The sequence below is a fragment of the Oreochromis niloticus genome, linkage group LG9 (assembly GCF_001858045.2).
Source record: "Oreochromis niloticus isolate F11D_XX linkage group LG9, O_niloticus_UMD_NMBU, whole genome shotgun sequence".
In the NCBI taxonomy this organism is placed as follows: Eukaryota; Metazoa; Chordata; class Actinopteri; order Cichliformes; family Cichlidae; genus Oreochromis; species Oreochromis niloticus.
Genome location: NC_031974.2, coordinates 16,016,351 through 16,040,230, shown reverse-complemented (window position 1 = coordinate 16,040,230; position 23,880 = coordinate 16,016,351). Strand labels below are relative to the sequence as shown.

The window sequence follows — 23,880 nt, the reverse complement described above, 5'->3', positions numbered from 1 at the left end:
TTTCTTGTCATGATCTCGGATTGCTGATATTTTTTCTGATGTCGGCATTGCATAAAAATGTAACCTGACATGAAAACAAATGGGTGAAACTCCATTTAATATTTCTATGATTGTCTGGTTTTGACATCATCTTTTGTACCACTATCAGATTAAACTATGCACTTAAATGCAGGAACTCTTAAATTCTTGTAGTCCGACTTCCATGAAATGTGGTGAATTAATTAATTGTCAAAAGATAAAGCACTTTTCATTTGCATAAGTTTTTCTTTGCTAACTACAAGCCCAATACAGAAATACAGAAATCACATATTTTTTCTGTTGTCTACACACACACACACACACAAACCCACAAACCCACAGCTAGCTCACCTGAGGTAGGACACAATTAATGTTTATAGCCTGTCAAACTTCCACCAACATGAGCCTCTTATTACAGATATGGATGGTGGGAAGCTCTGTAGAACAAAAATAGTTCCTACTGGCCATGTTTTTTTGTTGTCGTTTTTTTTTTTTAAAACTTACTGTGTCTTGATTTTTTAAAAAACATTGCAATTCAATTCTATGTAAGAGAGGTAACCAATTTAAGAACAGATATTTTCAAAACTGGACGATTTATACTAAAATCATGTAGATAGAAACAGCTAACAGCACTACTGCCAAGTGAAAAAATATGTAAACTGGATTTTAGGGTGAACTATCCCTTTGATATCATCAGCCATAAAAACACAAACTAAACAAAGACAATGCTTAAGTGCATGTCTTTTCTCCTTACTAGCCTCTTTACTAGTTCAGCAGACTTTAAAGTGTTTTAAAGTAATCAACTTTCCAGCTTTGTTTGTGTAGAAAAAGTCAGGCTCAGTCAGAGTGAGGACAGAGAGCTGGGCTGTAGAAAGCAGCAGCATGACATATTTGCCATATGGGTAGGTTGAGGGAAAGTAGAGCAGCGTTTCCCTCCGGAGGAAAACACATAAGCACATCTCGAATCATCCACATGTGCACATGTACGATATACTGGACAGAAATGCAAAACATTCACAGAGTAAAACATGAACGCTTCTTTAGGACAGCTCAACATATGGTGTATAAGAAGGAGAAATAAGCCCTGGGCTCCTTGCACTATTAGGGTGTCACTTGCACCTGACTTACAAGAACTTCAGCAGCAAGAGGGATCATAAAAAGTGTAAAAGGAGGCTGTGTGAGTTTCTGGCAGGTCGTATGTCTGCAGAATGAGAAAGAGAAAAATGTCCACAGACAGAAAGAAAGTAGATTTGATAGTAAACATACCTCCATCCCCATCTCTCTCCTCCCTGCCCCACCCGTGTTTTCCCAAGTAGCTGATTTCATCCTCGCAAAGCCACTCTCATTCTAATCTGCCCTGATCCGTCTGCACTGGCAAAGAATCAGATATCAAACTCACACACATTAGAAAAAACAAACAAACTATGACATCTTAACAAAAGGTGCCAGTTTATCTGCTGTTTTTATATATATATATATATAAAAAACAAAAACAAGAAGAATGCACTATTCATGGAGAGTTTAACTTGAACTGCCATCAACTAGAAATTCGACCCATCAACATCTGGCGTACTTCCTAGCAGAGGCAGAGTTGGCAGACTGATAACCAGATTTCATAAAGTGGGTATGTAGTAGCTTGTAGTTATATAATACCTAAATCTCTAAGCCTCACTTTGGAATAGCCACTGAGTACAGCAGCATAAAAAAATCAATGAAAACACACTGTAATAGCCTCTGCATAATCTGTTAAACCACAAAATCATATCAATAGTGATGCAAAATGTTACATTGCTTTCAGCTGTTTTGCAAATGCCACAGAATACATAGTAAAAACACACATGACAGAGCACTTCAAGAGAAGAGGAGCACACTCACTCTACAGGAGCACACCTCACTTACCCACGAGACATTTTTATTCTTGGTTTGTTTGATCATGGCAACGAGAGGAAGGCCAGTAACGTGGCGAGAGGAGCCCCCTCCTCAGCAGATTTTAGCCCCGCAGCCTGTTGCGTGGGGAGGTCTGTGCGGGATCAGGGGTGATGGCCGGGGGCACGTCGCGCTCAGCCATTGGTCATCATGTGCCCTGCAAACCCGCGAGCCCGAAAGGCTTGCTCTGACTGAATCCAGCATCTGTCAGGGGATCAGAGCACGCCACGCGCAGAGTTTTCAAGTTTTTTTTTTTCAGGCTACGTTACAAAACTAGAAAAGTCCAGAAATATCCAGCAAAACTCAAAAGTGTTTTCCTCCTCACAGCACACAGTGACCTGATGGACTGATTATGTATTCGAGCCGAGTATGAATATGAAACATCCCAGCAGGTTTAACCCCGCCCTGCTGAGCCACAGCACGCGCCCAATCAGATCTTTGTGGCCAGCTCCCCAGGGTGAGCTTATAGAAGTATTAGGATGAACATACTGAGTCTTTGGAGGAGAGCCCTGACTGGCAGGTCACTGGCATGTACAGATATCAGGCAGTAAATAAGCGGGAGCACCGGAGCAAAACTTAAAGTGACTGACCTCATCTTCATCTGCTGTAGGTACCTCTCCTTTTATTATCGTCCTTTGTTTTATTTGTTTCATCCCTGCTCTTTGCCACCTACCTAGAGCCAGTCTCCTTCCTTGCTCTCTAGCATCCTCCATCTCTCCCTCAATCTCTGGAGTACATCTTCTCACCCAGCCGGCACCTGTTGTCATGGTACCACTTTGCTAAGAGATAAATAGCATGACAGACAGTAAGAAAATGCTCGGTGACTCTCCATTTAATCTCTTAAGTAAGTGGCTCCACTGCTCTCTGATCAAGCCTCTAAATGCTATGCTGACTTATGTAGCTTCCTCTGCAAAATCTCTCCAACATCTCCTCTCCACACTTCTCGCAGTCTGTTTGTTCAAGTTGATCCGGACTACTCATAAAAGATCAGTGGAGAGTTCTGAGGCTGTAAATGCTGATTTGAGTGGCTGCATTTGGGTGAAATTGAGCCACAGAGCAGCGGCGGATCTCTGGATCAGCAGTGGCAGAAAAGTCTACAGACCGCACATAAACAAGCAGAACAACTAGTGTTTGAAAAGGAATTTAAAAAGGTGCCAAAACAGCTTGAAGCTTTTATAAGGAAAGGGTGTTCTGTGAGTCTTTTCTTAATAGTCTTCAAAATTTATCTGAGATGTGCTCTTTCTTCAGTTATAGCTTGATGGAAGCTTTTAATTTTTTTTTTTTACTTGATTTCTCTGCCACGATCATTTCTGGCTAAAAAAACCCCAAAAACCTCTTACCTGTGAGAGGTTGTAGTTGAAGGATGTTTGGCAAACAAAGACGTTGGTTAACCTTCCTTTGATTGACAGAGAAATTAGTTGACTAATCACAGCAGCTCTATACACGAACACTTCACGTAATATCTGAGGCCATCTTTTTAAATTTGTACTTCTACTATCTTATTACTTTAGTGTGGAAAATCTTGGCTACCGGTGAGACCAGCTCATTAAAATAATCAATGCCAACCACAAAATTACAAACATATAGTGAAAACTCTTGCTTTACTCGGCTCCTGGTCCATTTTTAACATCTGCCACTCTAATTAACTGTCTCTAGTATCCATATGGGCCAGCAGCCCTCCTCTGGTGCACAAGGTTGTCTGCATCTCTCTGCTGTTAATTGGCCTCAAAGAACATCTGCTCCTGTTTTAAGTGATGCTCAGTTTGGCCTGGGTGCCCTTTCTATCAGAGGTGCCAATTTAATGGGTGTGAGCTGAGCAAACAACTCTGCTAGCGCTCTTATGTCAGCACGATGTGCATGATTTCATAATATCTGTGGGCTGTTAGTAGAAGAAAATTACATAAAGTACAGTCATCACAAGGTATGTTAGAAGCAAACTGAAAAGTAAAGATAAGATATTAAGTGAAGGCAGTGGGGGAAATATATCTGATCCCCTGCTGAATTTGTAAAATTGCTCACTTCCAAAGAAATGAACAGTCACTCATTTTTATGGTAGTTTTATTTTAATGCAGAAAGAAAGAATATCCAGAAAAACACATTACATAAGGAGTAAAAGTCATTTTTCTTGGCATTGATTGAAATAAGGATTTGATCCCTTACAGCCTAGCCAGAAATTTGGCTCCCGCCTATTGACAGCCAATCAGTTACAGACTCCTGACCTCAACTCGTTAAGTGTCTAAGGCCCACCTGTCCACAGAATAAGTTTCTTCCATTTCAACTTCTTCACCACCATTAGCGAGACCAAAGAGCTGTCAGAGGACGTCGGGGACTAAATTATAGACAGAGGAGCTTGTTGATTATCTAAAGTCAACTGGGACTACACTCACCAAGAACACCACTGGTAACACACTATGCACTTAAATATATTGTAGTGCCTGCAAAGTCCTCACACTTACAAGTCCCTTTTAAGTTTGGCAATAAACACCAAATTATTTCATATGCATTCATCTCAGTTGGTTAGAAAGCAGCAAACAGGCAAAGAAGTTGTGTTTCTGAGACTCTCAGAAACCATTTTTCAAAACTTTCCCAGTATAATTTCGACACTTTATCATAATGAGGTTAAGTTTTATACGCACTGATTGCCAGGCTCTTACTGGAGGTATCGGCATGAAATTTGGTACAGGTCTTCATGCTTTCCTCAGGATTTTCCCCACAGCTTTTTTATGTGGCCTTTTTACAAGCCAGAACCACAGATCTTATAGTCATGCAGTATTTGTCTCAAGTTCTTAAAATATCACAGTTACTTGAATAAGGCAAGCAGACAAACAAGCCCAGCTTGCAGTTTGATGGCCTCATGCTGGATGCATGCTTTGTTGTCCTTTCCTTGTTGGTTCTGTCTCTCAGATCTTCCAGGAAACTGATCCGTGGAGCTGAACAGAGGAATCAAACCTGAAAACAGTGTGCAGCATTTTGCTACACCCTAGTTGATCGACGCCCTACACACAGTGAATGAGCTGCTGTAGGTGGTGCATTTAAAAAACATTTTACTATGTTTTATTGTGTGTTTAAATGCAGCTCTAGTTTCCTGATGCAACACACCTGAATGGGCTGAGCTCAGGAGAATATAAAGCAGACCTTAACCTGGTTGGCTGACTGACAGTTTCTTGTTTATTCTTTGATCTTTTATATTCACACTCATTCATCACTGACACTGCGAAGGTACTGACCTGCTGACAGATACACCCTATTGTACTGTTTCTTAATTTCTCTAATTACACATTTGGCGTCATTTAAGACCCTAGCTGGCCTCCCTCTCGTCACATACTTTTGAGCCAGGTTGTGACAGTGATGATTTATTGTAGACATATTAGGAAGATTGATGAGGAATAAGTACAGTACATTTTGTAGGGTGGGAGAAGCATCTCCTTACCCATGACCTCACTATTTCCAGACCACTGAGAGTTTTAAAACTCAGACTGCCAGCCGTAACTTGAACGGGGTCAATGCGCACCGTGTCACTGACATCAGTGTTTCCGGGCTGAAGCTATACTCTTCATAGGCTTCCACAGATACTGTATAGATCACACTTTCCAGTCCAGCTGTGACGTAAACACAGTAAAAAAAATCCACCTAAATCCAAGGCATTCTTCAGAGCCTCTGTGGCCAATTAGCGGCTCAGTTCCCGGACATTTCCATATTCTCTGGATAAGTGAAAAAACGCATAACTGCTGCCAAGGAAACCCTGCTCCAGTTTAGTCTGCGCTGGCTCGGCACTGTTATCTGGGCGTCCATCCCGATGCCTGGAAAACTGGGAATTCCAGGTCACCCTTTTGTCATGGGAGCTCAGCTCACTCACCACAAGAACACACAAACTCAATTGTTTCTGGGAAAAAATTATCTTTGTCTAAGAATATTCCAGTATTTTCTCATTCTCTGTCTGGTTTCTTTAGTCCACCTAACAGCTCAAAGTTTTTACTTACCTGCTACATTGCTACATCTCCCTGAATACGCCAGGACAAAATGTTAAAAGCATGGCTACTCCTGAAATGTTTCCTCTTTTCCCACCATGAGGTCCATGTTTCTGTTTTCTTTTAAATCTCTCAAGGATTATTTTATGAACGGCAGACATGTCCCAGCAGGATGAATTTTCATCACCATTTTGTTATTTACGTCCAAACATCTGTCTTATGACAGTATAATTTATCACATGACAACCACGTCAGCCTTTTATGGTTTGTGCCAAAATCAAATAATAACATGATGGTATTAATATGGCCATTTAAGTCATTAAGCATCAAAAAACACACCATATTAGCAGTGTTTCTGTTAACTTGGTACAATGCTAAAGTTAGCAGGTAGCTCACAGCACTGCTGCATAGCCTCAGAGAGCTGTCAATAACAATTAGGTCAGTGTCCACTGTGTATATTTTGTGTCCAGGCACAAAACAGCCTCTATGTCATCTGACATGTGGTCACTTCTTACTATAGCATCAGACAAAGGCACGTTTAAACAGTTTAGTTGTGAGTTGTATCTACTTACACAGCATGACACCTGGATTTTTTTTTAATGCAATGTATCACCCTCTGCTAGCATACCTTGCCTCCTTATACATTCACATAATCCATCAAATGGTCTTGCAGATGGACGTTGCATCCAGGTCGAAAAACGCACAAGTGTCTTAAACCTGCATTCTTTATAAAGTATACCAGGGGCGACTTGACGGCTTCCTCTCTTCCTCTCTCCGTTACCTCAGCAAAGACTTTTCTGATGACCTTATGTGCTCAGTCGCTAGTTTTGAGTCTTGTCAAATAGAACACAAAGTCCTTTTTGTAAATTATGGTAATTTTAAGATTTCACAAAGAAGGATAATTCAAGACATGCTAACCGGCTAATAACTTGTTAATCACAAATCATTAGCCAGTGAGTATGCAGTTTCAGATCAAGCACTTGGTTGTCGCATCTGGCGTCAAAACACAGAGGCGGTCATAGTGAAATTGGCTTCATAATGGAACTTCACAAAGGCTACGCCCATCTTTTATGTAATCTGTTATACTGTCAGATTATCTGTCCAGATACAGTAGGCAGTTTTGTTTTTTTCTCTACATGAAAAGTGATCTGTTTTCTCTTTGTTATCCTGATGGCTGGGGAGGGAGTAGATACAAACTAAGATACAGCAAATTCATTGATAACTTTTTTTGGCAGTTGAATAATGCATTAATATTCCCACCAAATCCCGAAATACACCTGGATGCGCCTCACGATACATTGACTATAGAAAAGAAACTGTGCTACATTGTTTCACATGTACCTTTAAAGAGTTTATCAGCATTTATACTGCAAGAACAGAGCTCAGGTTGGTTTCCTCGGATGTCACTAGCTACTGGTGCTGCATCATGCAAGCAAGAAGGCCTAGAAAACAAAAGGTGGAATGGAGCAGGCCCTGCTGTCTTCAATTAACTGAGTTTCCGTGAGGAGTGTCTGAGGCTGGCTATTCGCTCTGTCAGACGGAGTCCCATCCGGCCAGGTCTCCGTGCTCCACATTCCATCGAGAGCAGAATTGTGTTCCGCCCCATTTCAGACGTAAAACGGCGGTTTGGTGCTCCATATTGGAAACATGTGAGAGCAGTGTCATAGAAAGAGTGGCGTGTCACGGCAGCTAGGGTCCACTAAAGTTCAGCACTGCACTGCCCTCTGCCAAAAACTCTACTCATTATATTAATTTCCCCATGCTTACTTTGTGCACAGTCATTAAACACAAACACATGCTGCCAGTGATACTCCACCACAGCGAATGGTTTGTTTTCATGCAAACACCTCACACATGGGGCTTAGATGCTCCGGTGTGGCGTTTCCACAGCTGGTCCTACACTAATCCACTCATCAGTTAAATTAAAGCTTACTCAGTTGTACAGTAAATGTTGATCCAGCCTACTGCAGCGCATGTCACACAAAACCAGACTGCGTAACCAAACTAGAGCAATGTGCACAGGATCACACTGGCATTTTTTCCTTCTCTATAATATCTGGGATAACGTTGTTGTTCCAGTTCAGAAGCATTTCAAGACAGACAATGTCATAATGGGACCAAATGTCTTGGACTCTTTTCAAAGGGCTCCCTGAATGAGAGCAGGCTGCTTCTGGCTGAATTTAGCGGACACAACCTGTGTATTACTTGCTGCTCAAAGTATCACATAATGAATTATGAACCCATGAGTTCTTTTTTGGAACAACTGGGTGATACTAATTTATTTATGTGATCATGAAGAGTTCCTTTAGAGCATCACTAGATCTCAGTTAAGGAAAAAACTGATACTGGTTTCTCTTTTCTTTTGGACATTTTAAATTAGGTAAAAATGTATAGTTGATTTAAAAAATATTTTTAAATATTCTACTGAAACATGTTTTTGTTGTCTCAGTTTAAGTTTAGTCTGTAACATTTAGTGTACAGGCTGTTATTATATATTTCACCGCCACAATCTTACAGCTGCTCTGGCAGCTCATATTCACATGAAACTTAAGGTTTACTTTCATGCTAAATTGGGATAAAACAAACAATTATGTAATTGTGTATAATTTTTTTCCCCCAATAAATGCATTACTCATTGTCTAAAAAGTGTAAACCTTGCCTGCCCAACATTTGGAAACACACATGTGAAGTTTACTTTCACATGACACAAAGAAGCAAATCTTCAAAAATGCCATTTTTGATTAAAACATGGGTATAGTTGACTGTTGTTGTCTGAAGATATTTACTCTTGTAAAAAAAATCAAGGATGACTTCACACTGCCGTTAAGACTTTTATGTGCTTAGATGTCACAGTTTTCGTCATTCTGACGTTTTTTGTGCTCAGGACATTTTGTCCCAGAGGCGAACAAGCTACCATCTCAGATCTGTGGATGACTTCATAACTCATTTTAGATAATTATATAAAAAAGTCTACCTCATGAAAAGTTTATCTTTGGGCTTTAATGGCGGTGAGGCATTTTCTCTCTGTGCCTAAAAAATAGATCTGCATGTACAGTATGTGTTTGAGTGGAAGACTCAAAAGTGAAATGTGGCCATCTAGTGGCAAAATACAATGCTTGTCTTTTTCTGCAGTACTGGGGAATTGTGGAAGAGGGAAAACATGATTAATTTTTACATTGCTCTATTGACGAACAGTGGAGGCTGCAAAAAGCAGAAAATATTCCCTTTCTTTGTGCTGTACATAAAGGAGTGCACAAAAACCCACTGAGGCTGACTGACAGAATTAAGAATGCACAGGACAGTAGAGAAATAAATGCATGTGTCATCAAATTTTCCATCTCGGAGTCATAGCTATTAGAAGAAAAACACCCACATTTTCCTCTCACTGCATTTCATTAAGCTAAACAGCCACAGCAGACTCGTTGTAATGAGCTTCTGATTGCAGACACTAGCACATAAAAGACGCAAGAAATAAACAAGCAAAACCCAATAAAGTCAAACTGTCAACAGAGCATGTGCCTGCAGTGTGAACCCACAGCATTCAAAAACATTACTACCTCACAGCTCTCTCTCCAAACCCTGGAATAAATATGGAATAAAACATTTATCATGTCTGGCAGCATGCAGAGTGAAAACAGAGCTCTGCAGAAAACTGTCAGGTCAGTTCAGGCAACTGAAATATTTCAGTTAAATCCTGCAGCACTCAGGATTGTTTCTTGATAGAGATCTACAGCAGCAGTGAACAGCGATCAACATCGAGGGAAAAAGCTGGCAGGCATCCACTGACTCTTCAGACTGGTGCTTTCAAGCAGCGCTGACATTTTCAGTAAAGTTGTGCATGCATGGAAACACCTGCCAAATAACCTCTGAATTATTCATCCTGAAACAATTAGTCTTTGCACATATGCTGGCAACTGTAGGCTTGATCACCTCTTATTCTCTCACTATCACATACAGTCTATCCTGTGTGATAAATCAGCATCAAAGCCACAAACTCACATATGGAAGCTCTGCTCTCCGGCGATGGCCCAGACCACAGCACGGCATGAAGGGGACCAGGGAGTGGAGGAACTGACGGCCGTCTCACAGACTCCCTGTCAGGCAGCAGCATCTACTCAGCCTCGGTCCATGCCTGCAGACTTGGCCCACAGGGTTGTGGACCACCAAAAGGTGCAGAGCAGATAACGAGGACAGCAGGGATCCTTGATGAAAGAGTGAGCAGAGGGCTGTCGTATCCACACCTGCCCCCTACTTCTGTCCACCCCTCCCCACGTGTGCACCTTATCTGCCCCCTTACTCAGAAACTCTGGAGATTCAAAAAGTCAGATTCAAATACTCCTTGCTCTTCTTCCTCCTCTTCTACCCATCTCCAGACTGTTGCAGCAGAGTGTCCATCTGAGTTTACCCCACCCCAAAATCTGTGCACGCTCTGGCAGATCCTCTGTGCTGCCAAATCCTCTGCAGCGCTGCTGTGCTGTGGCAGAGACGTACAGTTGCAGGCTGGCACACTGGTTCAGCTGCTAGTGGATTTAGACCCACTCATTACCACGCGCAAGTTCCTTCTCGGCACAGGGAGGAGGTGGAGTTCTGAGTGTCCTTTACTGACCGCTGTCCCTTGCTTCCTAATGGACGACACATCCTCTATATTCCCTGCCCCTCCTTCATTCATCCAGGGTTCAGTCGGCTTTTAAAAGCTTGACACACACACTCTGGCTATCTTGACTTTTTATGCTCCACTCCTTTTCTTTATTTCTTCTTGTGCCATGACTCAGTCCTCATTTGCACTGGATTACCCTTCTTACTTTCTCTGTGTGAGGACAGGCACTGAGGCAGCTACTGGTTGCTGAAGAGACTGCACTGTGCTTTTAATGTAACAGAAACAGTGTGTGTCTCGTGCTGCGAGCGGAGGAACAGCACAACGTTGCCTGTGGTGCAGGGGGAAGTCACTCGCACAGTTCAGTCATGCTGGAGTGCTTTGTGTGACCGCAGAGCTGGCGTGTTTGTTTCTTTCCCCTCCCGTCTCATCTCACACCTCCTCTCCACTATTATCCTTTCCCACTGTGTTCAGGTGATTGAGTCCAGAAGGACATCCGGCCTCACTACTCCATCGCAAATGCTGTGTCAGCCAAAAATGCACACACTCGCTTCATGTCACAGGACAAGTGTGGTAGAGAAGGGTGGGTCACGGGTAATATTCAGTTAGACAGCTTGACTGTGGATGTGCTTTTGGATCTCTACTTGCAACAAAGCCAGCTGGATACGTAGATTTTAACCCTGAACCTTTCCAGCAGTGATTTCAGTTAAATCATCAAAGTAATGTATTTTGAAAATGGTGTAGCAAATATAGTTTTATGAGCACTGACAGCAAAGATTCCCTGAAAATACAGATTTACAACAGAGCTAATAAAGCCAATAAAAACAACACTAATTTCAGCCAAAATACATAATTTCATTTTATTTTAAACGGGAAGCCTTTGTTTTGCATCAGCAGATTATTAAAAAGTGAGGAGCCAAACAGACTCTAAAACAACTGAGCTTTTCTTTCATGCTAATAATAAAAGACAGCACTGAGCATTGTGTCAAAAGACACATGTATAACCTGAGCTTAAGCATCCCTCCCCCATTGTCACCTACCTTCAACTTTTTTAGTTTGCTCCACTCTTATATTGTGCAGAGCTGATTCTGATGTTGAAGACATCATCACTCACTCTCAGGCTGAGGTGGGACAGACTGCAGTTTATCAGTAGAATAACAACATGATTTCTGCTGTCAGAAAGTGCTGCGTCAAGATAAAAACAAACCCAGCTTTCTGTCTCCATGAATCACAAGTGATTTTCCAGGCGCCTACTACTTACAAAAATAAAATATCAAGCATTAGGTCAAGTATCATATTTTATTCTCCAACACATTGGCTTTAACTGAGGTTTTAAAAGATTTACTTAAAGACAGATGGGGTATTTTGCAGCCATTTCAGGGCTAAAATGAGAGCCAGGTCAATTTTTTTTTGCTGAAATTTTATTGATGAGAAATGTAAAAAAGCAAATGCAAGTCAACATAACAAGTTTTTATTTTTGGGATATTTGAGGGAGAGTTTCCGATCCTAAAGAAAGTGCAGGGAAGTTAATGCGAAGCAGATTTTAAATGAAATAATCGCTTCAACATCTTCTGTAATACGCTCACAAGCATGGAGAATTAAATGAAAATGTCAGTACTCTCAGATCTGCATGCTTAGTAAGACTTTAATTAGCTTGCCTCACTCTGTTTTTTAATTCAGCCAATTTTGTGCAGTGTGAACAAACAAAACACATTATAATATAATCAGTGAGCATTCATTCAACAGGAGCTTTTTCTAAACTGTTTTGTAATCTGTTTTCATGAATATCCTCTCTTTCTTATTTTCTCTTTCCCCTCAAACCCCAACTAGACAGAGCCGATGTCTGGCCCTCTCTGAGCCTAGCTCTGCCCGAGGTTTGCTTCCTGTTAAAAGTGAGTTTTTCTTTCCCACAGTCACAAAGTGCTTGCTCACAGCGTGTTATCTGAGGTGGGGATTTTACCCTACAATATAAAGCACCTTGAGAGGACCTTTGTGTATTTGTGCCATAATCTATGTCTATTGGTGTTATATTAAAACATTATTAGAAACAGTATTTCTCTACACAATAACACTGAACCCTGGACTGATGCTGTGTGGCCTGTTGTGAAACTTTGTGCTCATCAGTGATAATATACACGTATCTATTCATCTCCTCAAGTCTGACAAGCACGCAGCCCAACATAAACCTGCTGTGATCTTTTATCATCGTTGAAGCCCTTTTAGTTTACTGCCAATATTTCACAGGCTGACATGTGTCTGCGGTGATGGAAAGGCACAATTATAAACACAGAGCTGTGCACCTTACAGTGAGAGGGGAATCATGTCTATCAGTTAACCTGTCAGAGGCTGTCACCCTTCGATGGTAATCATCACTCAGCTGCTGATGTCATGGATAATACTGCAGGGAAACAGGTCTCTACATTGAAGTATTCCCAGTTTAATTTGGGTTCATTACAGCCTCTCTGGATGCATCTTCGCAGTCATACCTGAGGTACTTTACACAAGAAGCTGCACCAGTTTCTGCTTTTACATGAGTTAACATGCGCACACTGTGAGGTACTAGGAACTCACTGTGATCATGAAAGTAATGTAACAGTGAGAGATGTGTCTATTCTTCCCCCCGGATCTGCATCACTACGCAGAAGACAGTCTCAATCAATCATAGGGGCAGTAAGAGCAAGCTTTCAAGGCATAAGAAGGAGCTAATTAAATGAATCCATCTTATGATTAAAGCACAAAAAAAGAGAATGGACACTTGTGTTTTACGTCACAACTGTGAGGATGGGTTTTCTGTGATAATGATATGACTATTGTTTTGTTTTTTTTAATTCATTTGAAAAACACACCTAAAAGATGCTACCTTCAATTATAGGCCTTTTATTTTTCAAAGATCAGCCAATTACAGCTTTAATCTGGCCGAAAGATTGATAATGAAAATAATAAACACTTACAGGCTAATGCAAATGTATAAAAATGTGCACTCTCATGAATTTCAGTCATGGCCTGCAGTCTCCAGTCGTTGAAACATGATGACAGTCTTTGAATTTGCATGATCAGCAAAACTTTTTATCTTTCTCTCTCTCATCCGTGATTCATCTAATACAGTACCTGCTATTTAGATAGATATTATTTGAGTTGAGGATGAGGATCACTCGTAATAACTGGGCTGTGACCTTGGCCACTAGGTGGTTAATGGATCAACTCACTGCCAAATTAATTTATCCTTCATTGCACCACAGCAGGACTGAGGAGTACGGAGGATACATGGAGGATTCAGGTCAACTGTGAAAGCAGGGCATGCTCTAATGTATTGATAACAGTGTGTACCTTTCTCTTTTTTTCTTTGCTTGAAAATTACTGAAAAACAAAAACTGAACAATAAATTCCACATTTGTGGCTTCAACATCAGTATTATTAGATAAAAATCATACTGTTACATCACTTACAGGTTTTGCAACCATATTTGGCTATCCATGTACTTCCACTCAAAGTTAAATAACCCCAATAACAGTGTTTGTCCACTAGATGGCAGTCTGGCACTGCTGCGACAGCCGACTGAGCAGCAGTAGTGCTTTACGGTTGCCTTTTTTGTTTCCAGATTTTCACTCAAGTACAGTATTTTACTCTGGCCAACATTACTGCAGTCTGAAGCCAGACATTACATACTGTTCTCCAGAAATATTTACTACTGGAAAAATCTTGACATTTGTTGCTTAAAGTTCAGAAAAGGTCTGCAGGGTTAATGCTACAATTGACCTTTGAGATTTCCAATGGCAGTCACTCCATACCACCAAAGTGCATACGTAACATATCCATGGCATGAAAACAGACGGGCTGTCAGATTTGATAAGTATCAGAACCATAACGAGCTCTTTGCGTCATTCCTTTTCTCCACTGACTGAAATAATAATAAAGGGAATGATGAGAAGGAAAATGGTTGCAATCACTGAGTGAATGGGTTTTTATGTGTTCACCGCATGCATTCAGACAGACCTTCATCTGCAAATCCATCTCTACAGACAGAGCAGGTCAAACTGTACCAATATACTGTGGAAAGTTACGGGAGTGGGAGACATCATGGAGAGGTGAAAGAGCCAGAAGGAGGCGGACAACACAGAGGGGAAGTGGGAAGCTTGGTGCAACCATTTACATAAACATAACAAGTGTGGGAAGCTGCAGTAGGTTAATTATGACATAATGCTCTCTGAGTTATGCAAATCACAGTCTCAACTACTGAATACTGAATCCCATTTTTCACTGTATATTATTTCAGCACCTCACCCGGTGCATGCAAATTATCCTCCCCTGAGCAGGTGCTCCTTATATTGAATCTATTCTTCAATTTTTAACTGTCTGCTTTCTCAATATTGAATTTCTATTGCAAACAAATGACATAAAGACTGAATATCTTATTTTAATTGGCAACTAACAAGAGTGGAGCCAAGAGTAAATATCCAGTAACCATTTTTCTACCGCACTCACATTTGAAGCAGGAAGTCAGAAATCCTGAGTTGAAATTTTCAGCTGCTCATGTCAGATTTACCCAGTCAGTATTGGCCCCACCATCCCCAACTTCACAATCCAACATGGCAGCAGTGCTTTTAAACAGTAGTAAAACATAAATTAGCCAAACAGAGAGGACTTAACAAGCCAGCAGAGAAGCACCTTATACCTGCATTCTCTCTAAAGGCCAACAGGGGGCAACAGCTCTGTAAAAACATTTCCTCTCCTATAAGCATATGGGAAAACGGCTCTGAGATTTGACCTCTTAACTCTTTGCTGACTAGTTTATGTGATCAGTCACTTGTTTTGGGCCAGGCTGAATAAAAATTAAGTCTATTTTGTACATTTTAAAAATGGAGCGAAATCCAGGATATACTCATGAGCTAACAGCTTGAGTTTGATCAACTGATAGCCAAGGAGAATACGATATCGCCACAATGACGATGGTGAACACACTTCAAAATGGGTCCTTGCAAACCAGTGGGTGATGTCACAGTGTAGATTAAAGTGTAAAGTGTAAATATCCTATGAACTTTATCAACAATTAAAACATTTTTTAATATGTATGAGTCCTTGTGTTGTACTGCTAGATAGATGGCAGGGTACCCATATGGAAAAGATATATATAAATCTTATAAAGTTTGTATCTGTCTTGTGTGAAACTTGCATGAAAAGCATACAAGAGTGAAAACAGATATAAGATCCCTTGAAAAATTATATAAATGAAACTTGTATGTTTTGGATACTTACTAAAACAATATATGAAAGTAATGAGAAAGTGGCCACTTTCATGAGTAAATCATATAAGCCTTATATGACTCACTATATGAAGTAGGCCACATCTTATGCAAGTCTTTTATAAGTTTTTACTATTTCTTTTCCATATGGGTAAGTATTCGACCTTCAGTGATTTACCATACTGAAAGGAAAATTAATGCAATGTAAATTTCTGTGCTACCTTGGTGTAAATTTGTGGTCTCAGCCTATAAAAATTATGTAGCTCAGACAGCGGCAAGAAAGCTTTGTGTGTTGCACTTGCAGGTTTGTTCTTCATTATGATGGACACAGGTGGGTTGGCAGTTCAGACCTCATTGCCTTAAAAGTTCTGTCACGATCTGAGGGGACAGACCGTGCGGTGGTGTGTGTGGTGGACCCAGGTGCGAACACAAGTGAGCAGACCGGAGCAAACTTAAACTGAAAGCGAGCCTTTATTGTGGCTGATGACAGGTCTCACAACAAAGCAGAAACAGCGTGACTAAACTTAACCTAAACTACACTGGGAAACAGATACTGATAAACTAAGGAGACTCAGAAAACCATGGCGATGATTGTACAGACTGGCTGCGAGAACATGGAGGGTAGGAACACAGACGACGCGACACTGAACACAGCAAGACTGAGGACTAAATACACACATGAGGCGATCAGGGGGAGTGGAGACACATGAGAACACAGCTGACTAGAATGGAACATAATGACAATACAGGGGAGAGTAACACTAACTACAATGAACAAAGAACACCAGACTCTTCCAAAATAAAACAGGAAACACGCAGACATAGACATGGAAATGAAACATGGCATGAACTTAACATAACTGCATAGACATGAAACGTAGACGCAGAACCAGGGAGACTGAGTACAGGGGAAGATGGCAGAAATAACTACAAGAACTTGACAACATAAGACACGCAGACATAACACACATGAAGGGCAAGAGAGACTAAACACAAGGGTAATATAATTACAAATGAGCTGGAATAACTTAATGAACCTAAACAAACAATAAACATCCAAATAAACTAAAACTCAAAACACTGGGTCGCATGACCCAGGACCATGAAAAGTTCTACATTTATGACTGTATTCCCGAAAACGATGTGCCCATCAGCATGACGTAAGGCAGATTTGTCATCTGATTACACTCCGGTCAACTCAGTCAATAAATTCAAAGGAATTCAAAGAAACCTATATCTATAATCATTAAATATCATTTAATATTTAATATCTTTACCCAAGAGGCAAAGGGCAGACTGACACCCTGAGTTGAAACTGCTCTGACAGTTTTCCTGGCTTGTTTGAAAAAGAGTGATGTTTTTTAAAACCTGAAATAACCTGCGAGAAGTATCCTCGCAAGGTCTGTGTCTTTTTGTTTTATTCACTAACTGGGCCAAGCTTTTATAGACTCACTTTTAAGCCATCCCTCTGCTAGTATTTAATCCTGTTGTTTGTTCTGCATTTTGTTTCTCACCCTCTCTAAAGTACTTTGTTAACTCTGTTTTTAGAGAAGTGCTATATAAAGAAAGTTTATTATTATTCAGGGTCACTGAGGACTGGCTGATTTCCCAGGATACATTAAGCAAAAGCAGACACTCTAAACACAGTGCCAGTTTACAAATGGACGATCACTCACAGTGGACACTTACGCCAGTTGTAAGTTTAGAAATGACCACATTCAATTCTCTATTGTCAAGAGGCTCGCAAATTCATGATGTCAAAGCTGGCTGTTTATTATACCTGCTTAGTCATTCACAAACACACAATCAGTCAGCTTAGCACATAAGCCCAGAAGTCTCTGGATTCATATTCATCCATGTAAAACTCCCAGACTCCAGTGCCGGTGAAGTCTTGGCTAGTTGTCTGACAACTTCTCAGAGAGAAAAAAATAGTCATACACACGACCTTTCTGTAAAAAATTTTTTTTTACAGATTTTACACGTTGCGTTGTTATTTATACTTTTGTTAATCTAAGTTTACCAGCTACTATTTCCATTCAGTTACATCTTTCTTCTTTGAGTCTCACCACATATATTTTCTAAAAATAAGGAGCTGATCCCTAAAATAACTCTGAGGTGGACAAGCATGTATCAGCTTTCATCAACTTGATGCTGAACCATCTGTTTTTCTACCTCGGGTTGACGTAAATGTCTGGGCAGTTAAAGGAACTCTATGCAGGGCGCCCAAGCGCAATACCGAGCACACTGTATGATCCTGATCTCAACACTATTTATTCGAAGTTTTGACCCCTCGACATGTGCAGAAAAAGATGGGACAAAGCAAACACCACAATCTGCACTTAGTGACACACGTTTGCTTACACAGCAGCCCACCTTCACATGAATAAAAATAAACTGTCTACCTGATGGTGGTAAAGTTTGCTAACAAATCTATGACAGTTCTGCCCTTCTTCCTTCTCAATGGAGAGCTGAGCTCCACAAACACCGACCTCGCTACTCCCACGGCTGAGCGGTCTGGTCTTGCCTGAGCCTCAATCCATCCTAGCCTCCTCCACACTTCCCCCTCCCAAGCATCAGACCACGACCGCAGAGAATGTCTCTCATCCTTTCTCTACTCAAACTACTCCCCGTCTGCCCTCTGCCCTCTCTATCTGTAAGAGCATGAGTAATTCTGTCATTTAGGAGTTGTTTGCATGGAGTTACTGCAAGACTGTATTGATGCTCCGAGCTGCGTTGGCTTGATCACACCGTGACCCTGGTGAGATGTTCTTAAGACGCCCACGTGTATAAAGGGATTATGAAGCACAAAAACAACAGGTTAAACAGGAGGGTGAGAGGCAGAAAATATACAAGAGATCATGTAATTTATTGAGGAGACAGTCACTTATTTGACACCCTTACATGCTTTTATACATTCATTACAGCAACGGCTACTCTACAAGTTCCACCTCAAAAACCTGATATAATAAAAATGATTCAATATGCTATGTTTTTTTAATAGAACTGACAACTAAATTATCCTGTAAACCAGTTAAGGGAGATCTTCATACTCTTAGTTCTGTGCTCTAAAATGTGCGGGCAAATCATGTCTGAGGCTTATTCAGTAAAGGACAGAGTAATTTTATTTTAAATATAGGATAGTTCAGCACCTCAGACGGGCACTGGGTTGTTATGTTCCCTGCCGAGAGATGGTTTCCAAATCCTAAATCCAGTTGTGTATGCTTAAATAATAACAGTGAAGACAACATCAAATGACAGGCTGATTAAAAGGCACTGAGATCATGAGTGTGAGTGGTGGTGTGAGTTTAGCTACTTAGAGAGTACACTCTCATATATCTGTAAGTATGACTGAGCATGAGGCAAAGAGAAATAAGGTCAGAACAAAATGCTGTCATGAAAACATAACTGAATAACAGTATTTACACTGTTATCTAAACAGAGGTGAAGTTACTGGAAGGTCTGCTATTTCTGGGGGCCTCTTGCAGCAAATATCTCAAAGAAGATATTTTTGCTCTGCATGAAAGAGACTCTCTGACTCCCAAAAAACATCATTCCTTTGCTCCGCACCATCTCTTTTCTGTCTCTCACTCAAATACCCTCTCATTTCCCTAACATGATGATGCAGACTGACAGTCATTCGCAGCACAGCCAACTGATGACTCTGACTGAAGGGGAACTCCTCATTTGGGGAGAAGACTGTGGGAATGGACATTAGCTCCCAAGGGTGGTGGGAAAATAAAAAATCAGGGAATTTCTCCCTGAGCAGCTTCAGTTGAGCTGCAGCGCCTCATTGAGAACTTCTCTGTGGCTGTGAGATGAAGTAGACAGCAGCCTAGGAGGTGCAATTTTGATCTGACCTCCTCCAGCTTCCCGTCGCTCTGCTGCTGCCGTGCCAAAGACGAGGCGATCTGTGCCTCCTCCAAAAAAGGCAGAAACATTTAAGCAGGAGTGTTCATCCTTAACTCAGCCCATTCTGTCCCTTTGCAGGTCTGCTCAACAAAGACCAGACTCGCTGAGTGTGTACCTCACAGGGTCTGCTTTATAACAGGCCACAGTGTCGCTCTGCACTCTGTGCACAGAAGATGCATGTCAGATGAGAGGCTTCCATTTAACATACTGTACCCAGCAGTGTTTACAGAGGGCTTTCATCGCAATGCACATCTTACTGCTGATGGATGATGATGACTGAGCCTGAGCCCTTACACCAGTTTGCATTTACTGTCAGGCATTTATACAAACACACAAGTGTTAGATTCCAACGGGAAGTAACTGCAGCCAGAAACTTGAATTATACTTCATGGTACTCTTTTATCGTGGTCAGATACATCTTTGTTGTACCTATTTTGGTCTAGGGCTTTAGGCACCAACAGATAGTTTAGAGATGACAAAAATAAGACACCGATAGGCGAGATCAACAAAAATTCAAATCACCACCCTTACCTGGCGAACAAGGCTGTTGGTTGTGGTGTCGGACGAGGTGCTTCCATCTGAGCCTTTAAAACGACCTTTTCTCCGAGCTCCTTTGCTTTGAGACTTCAGAGCCCCCCCAAAAAAAGACAGGATAAAACTGTTTATGAGGAATCTTAAAATCTTAAATCTTAAAACAATATACACAAGAGCATGCAAACTAATACATTTTCCCTGTAACAGATTTAAGTTCATGTGCAAAAATGCATTCAGCAGAAAATAATATGAGACTCATAATAAGTCATTAATGTTTACCAACAAATGCAACAACTGTGGTTAGATCAATTTCATTATCAATATGTTTTCTCTATGAAATGTCAGATAAAGCATTTGCCTCTCCAAGTACAGGGTGGTATCTCAAGAAGGTTGTGTCTGACAAAGATTATCAGTGATTATGAAAGCAAATAGAGCAATTTAAAGTTATCTGAGTGACCAGTTCTGCTTCCAACATTACAGCCTCCGTCTTCACTGATGAATTTCACTGCCTAGTTGAGTGGAGTTGGTGAGTCATTTCCAACATAAAATAATTTTTTATACCAAAAAGACTAACTCAAATATAAGGTCCTAATATTCTGCAATAAGACTTCAAACCAATGGCATTTAGCCAGTATTATAGCCAGTATCAGCCAAGCACTGATTTCCACTGTTTCTTACTTATTACAGATTGAGTGTTTTCACTTAAGGTGTAATGTTATGACGTGTTTCAGGAGATGAAGGTAATCACAGAGGTAGACGGCTTATTTTTCAAAAGTGACATCCTGGAAAAGTAATGCACGAAATGCAAGAAAATAATTTCAAATCTGCCTTTTTTTGTCCCCCTCAGTCCATACCCTCATACAAATACCCTAGGACCAAACAGAAATATCACTATAGGTGTTGAATAAATGCACTGTACTCCACAGAGCAATACAATACATTATCCAGTTTTCATTATTTTACCTGCAGGAATAGACAAAAGCCTTTATAAGATGTTTTAGACATTACAATGTTGTTGATACTGAAATTACTATGTTTTTCTTTGAGACTTTACACTAGCTTTAAACTTAAATGCCGCTTACCTGCCACTAAAACAGCCAAAACACCCATACATGCTAAGCACCTAGTACTTAGTTACTTTCGTTTTTACAGCAGTACTTCGAACAGAGTACTTTTTGCATTACACTCGTAAATATGTAATTACTACCACTGGCTTTACAATTGAAATACTTCCGGAAGTACGAGTTAATTTGACGAGCATCCAGGCTAGCTTACTTCAAAACGTCGTGATATTAAACTAATAAGACATGTCAAACTATTTTCAGTCCTTGAAAGTGAATATCCAAATATCAAACCTGACCCACAAATAAGTTAAAAAAAAAAAACCTAAACAAAACAAACAAAAAACAAGTTAATAAAAAATAAAGATTCGCCCTCGCGACTTACGAACCTCAATCAAAACTTTAATGAGGCCACCTGCGCTCACCAGCACGCGCAAAGGAAGCGGACAGGTTGAGAGCAGGTGAGCTGTTTGACGTCTCTCAGCGTGCAGTGCCAAGGTTTAAAGTGGCAGTTTAACAGGAACTGTCAGCTTTAATTAAAATGAATTAACTCACTTGTAACATGGGATGTTCCAGAGCGTCCATGTGTTTGTCCGGAGGTGTTCCTGCTCTGTTGGTTGGGCTAATGTTGACGACCATCACACCATTTGAGAAACGCGGATAGTCGGTAAAACCTCTCGGGTTGTACAGATGCTCCAACTCTGCCCGAGACAAAAGCGCATTTTTACACAGTAGTGTTGAAGAGTTTAATGCTGCTCTTCAAGTTTGAGTCGAGTTAAAGGAGGAGCTTGTGCGAAAAATGGCTGTAGTTTTTCGCGAGTTCAAGATGATAGTGATGATGTGAGTCGTCGGATATTATAGCCTTCAGCATCACAAAGCCCCCTCATCAGTTCGCTCCTTCCTACACTAGCTGAGAGAGCTCTCCTGCTCCGTGAGCCCTCAACCAACGCCAACACCTCTCTGCCTCCTCACAGCGCAAAGGGATGGAAATGAATAGCAGCATCCAAACACAAAGTCGGCATGAACACGACTGAAAAGCGTCAATTCAGAGTAACTTTGATGATCAGAACTGAACAAGTGAGAGAAATCAGGTCATAGCTACTGGGAGGTGTTTAAATCAACAAAATGATGTTTTTATTGTAATATAAACCTGATGTGGCCGCTCACAGGTATTGGCACCAAAGTAGAGGTGCCACAGGGTGGTGGAGGTGGTGGTGGTGGTGGGGAGGACAAAGAGAGGGAAAACAGAGGAAATAAGACTATTTTATCAGAAATGAATACAAAAACAAACAAACAAACAAAAAAACCCATACATGCAGCCCAAATACATATAGTAAAATATGATTAATGTCTCAGTACAAGTATTTAAAGTAAAAATTATTCATTTCTAATGGCTCACTTCAGAATCATATACATGATAGATACTTCAATCATCCTTAATTTATTAAAGATTATGATTATTAAAGATATTAATTTATTCAATTTAAATTATTGTATTGCAGCAGCACGATAAAGAGTAAAAATAGTACAGTCTAAAAGAAATAAACCACATTGTTAAAGTAAAAGTGCCACAGGTGCATAGTGAGGGTCTAATACTGTGAGAGTGCGAAGTTTTAACAGAAATTTTAACAGTGATAAAAAACAAAACAAAGAAAATAAAAATGAGGTTAATACAAAGAAGAGTAAAAAAATTGGATCACAAAGACTGATTCGTTATTATGTGCATTACTTGATTGTTGCAGCTGTAGTTAGATTAAATTACTTTTTTAGAGCTAGTTCCCTTTATCTAAATAATAAGCATAGCACCAGATGTAATGAGGAGAGGCAAATGTGACTGAAACAGAGGGCTCATGGGCTACCAAGCTGAGATTAAGTAGTCGTTAGCCAGTGAGCCTGTGGCTTCATACCACAGTCTTCCATTTTGAAGTACAACCAAGATTTTACTTTTTTTTTTTTCAATTCAATATGATCCAAAATGAGTGACTGAGACCATAAACTCATGAGGAAAGTGTTTCACAGGTCAAGAGCCGTTTTCCCACAGACTTATACTAAAGGACTGAATGTCTTTTTGCAACCACAACTATCGCCATCTGGTGGCCTTCACATAGAATGCAGGTTTAAGGCACTTTGCGTTGGCTTCATTTTTTCTGACCAAAAAGCTGTATTCATTTTTTCTTTCTATGCTAATAGCACTGGGTGAAAGGAGTATGGTGCCACCACATAGGCTGTATATAAAAAAATGGATGCAGCAAAAATCATGTCATATGTGGACAAGAGGGTGGAGTACTAGTTACTTAGAATCTTGATTAGCAGTTCATAGACTGACTGGTTTGGTTTAAATGCACACACATGCTAATTAATGCTAATAATAAACTAGTTGGACAATTGTTGCTACAACAGGCCTGTTTGTCAAATAATTACATTAAGAGGCTCCAACAACACAGCATAGTCCAGCTGACTCTCATTTATAGGAGGCAGTCAAAGCTGCCACATGCTTAACTCAGTATCCAGATGGATACTGGACATACCCCTGCACCAAGAAAATGTTAAATATACTTCTCTGAAATTTTTTTTTTCCATATTTGCTTCTCATGTAATAAAGAAATGGAGTTATCCAGTTAAACTGGGAT

At 40.5% G+C, this 23,880-nt stretch overlaps 1 protein-coding gene across 3 annotated transcripts in view; it reads right to left on the bottom strand.

The window, feature by feature from the left end:
- The window catches only part of cacnb2a (calcium channel, voltage-dependent, beta 2a), a 71,301-nt gene extending 49,036 nt beyond the window's left edge, over positions 1 to 22,265 (bottom strand). Inside the window, exons 1-2 of one of the 3 annotated variants that reach the window (XM_005448939.4) lie at positions 21,806 to 22,265; positions 20,187 to 20,279 (exon numbers count right to left, since the gene is read on the bottom strand). In XM_005448939.4, coding sequence (XP_005448996.1) covers positions 20,187 to 20,279; positions 21,806 to 21,889 — 177 coding nt within the window. In that variant the 5' untranslated portion in view covers positions 21,890 to 22,265. Of the gene's footprint in view, positions 1 to 9,911; positions 10,728 to 20,186; positions 20,280 to 21,805 lie in introns of those variants that run through there. The other 2 variants (XM_005448941.4, XM_005448942.4) reach the window with 2 other exon arrangements.
- Between the last annotated feature and the right edge of the window lie 1,615 nt (positions 22,266 to 23,880).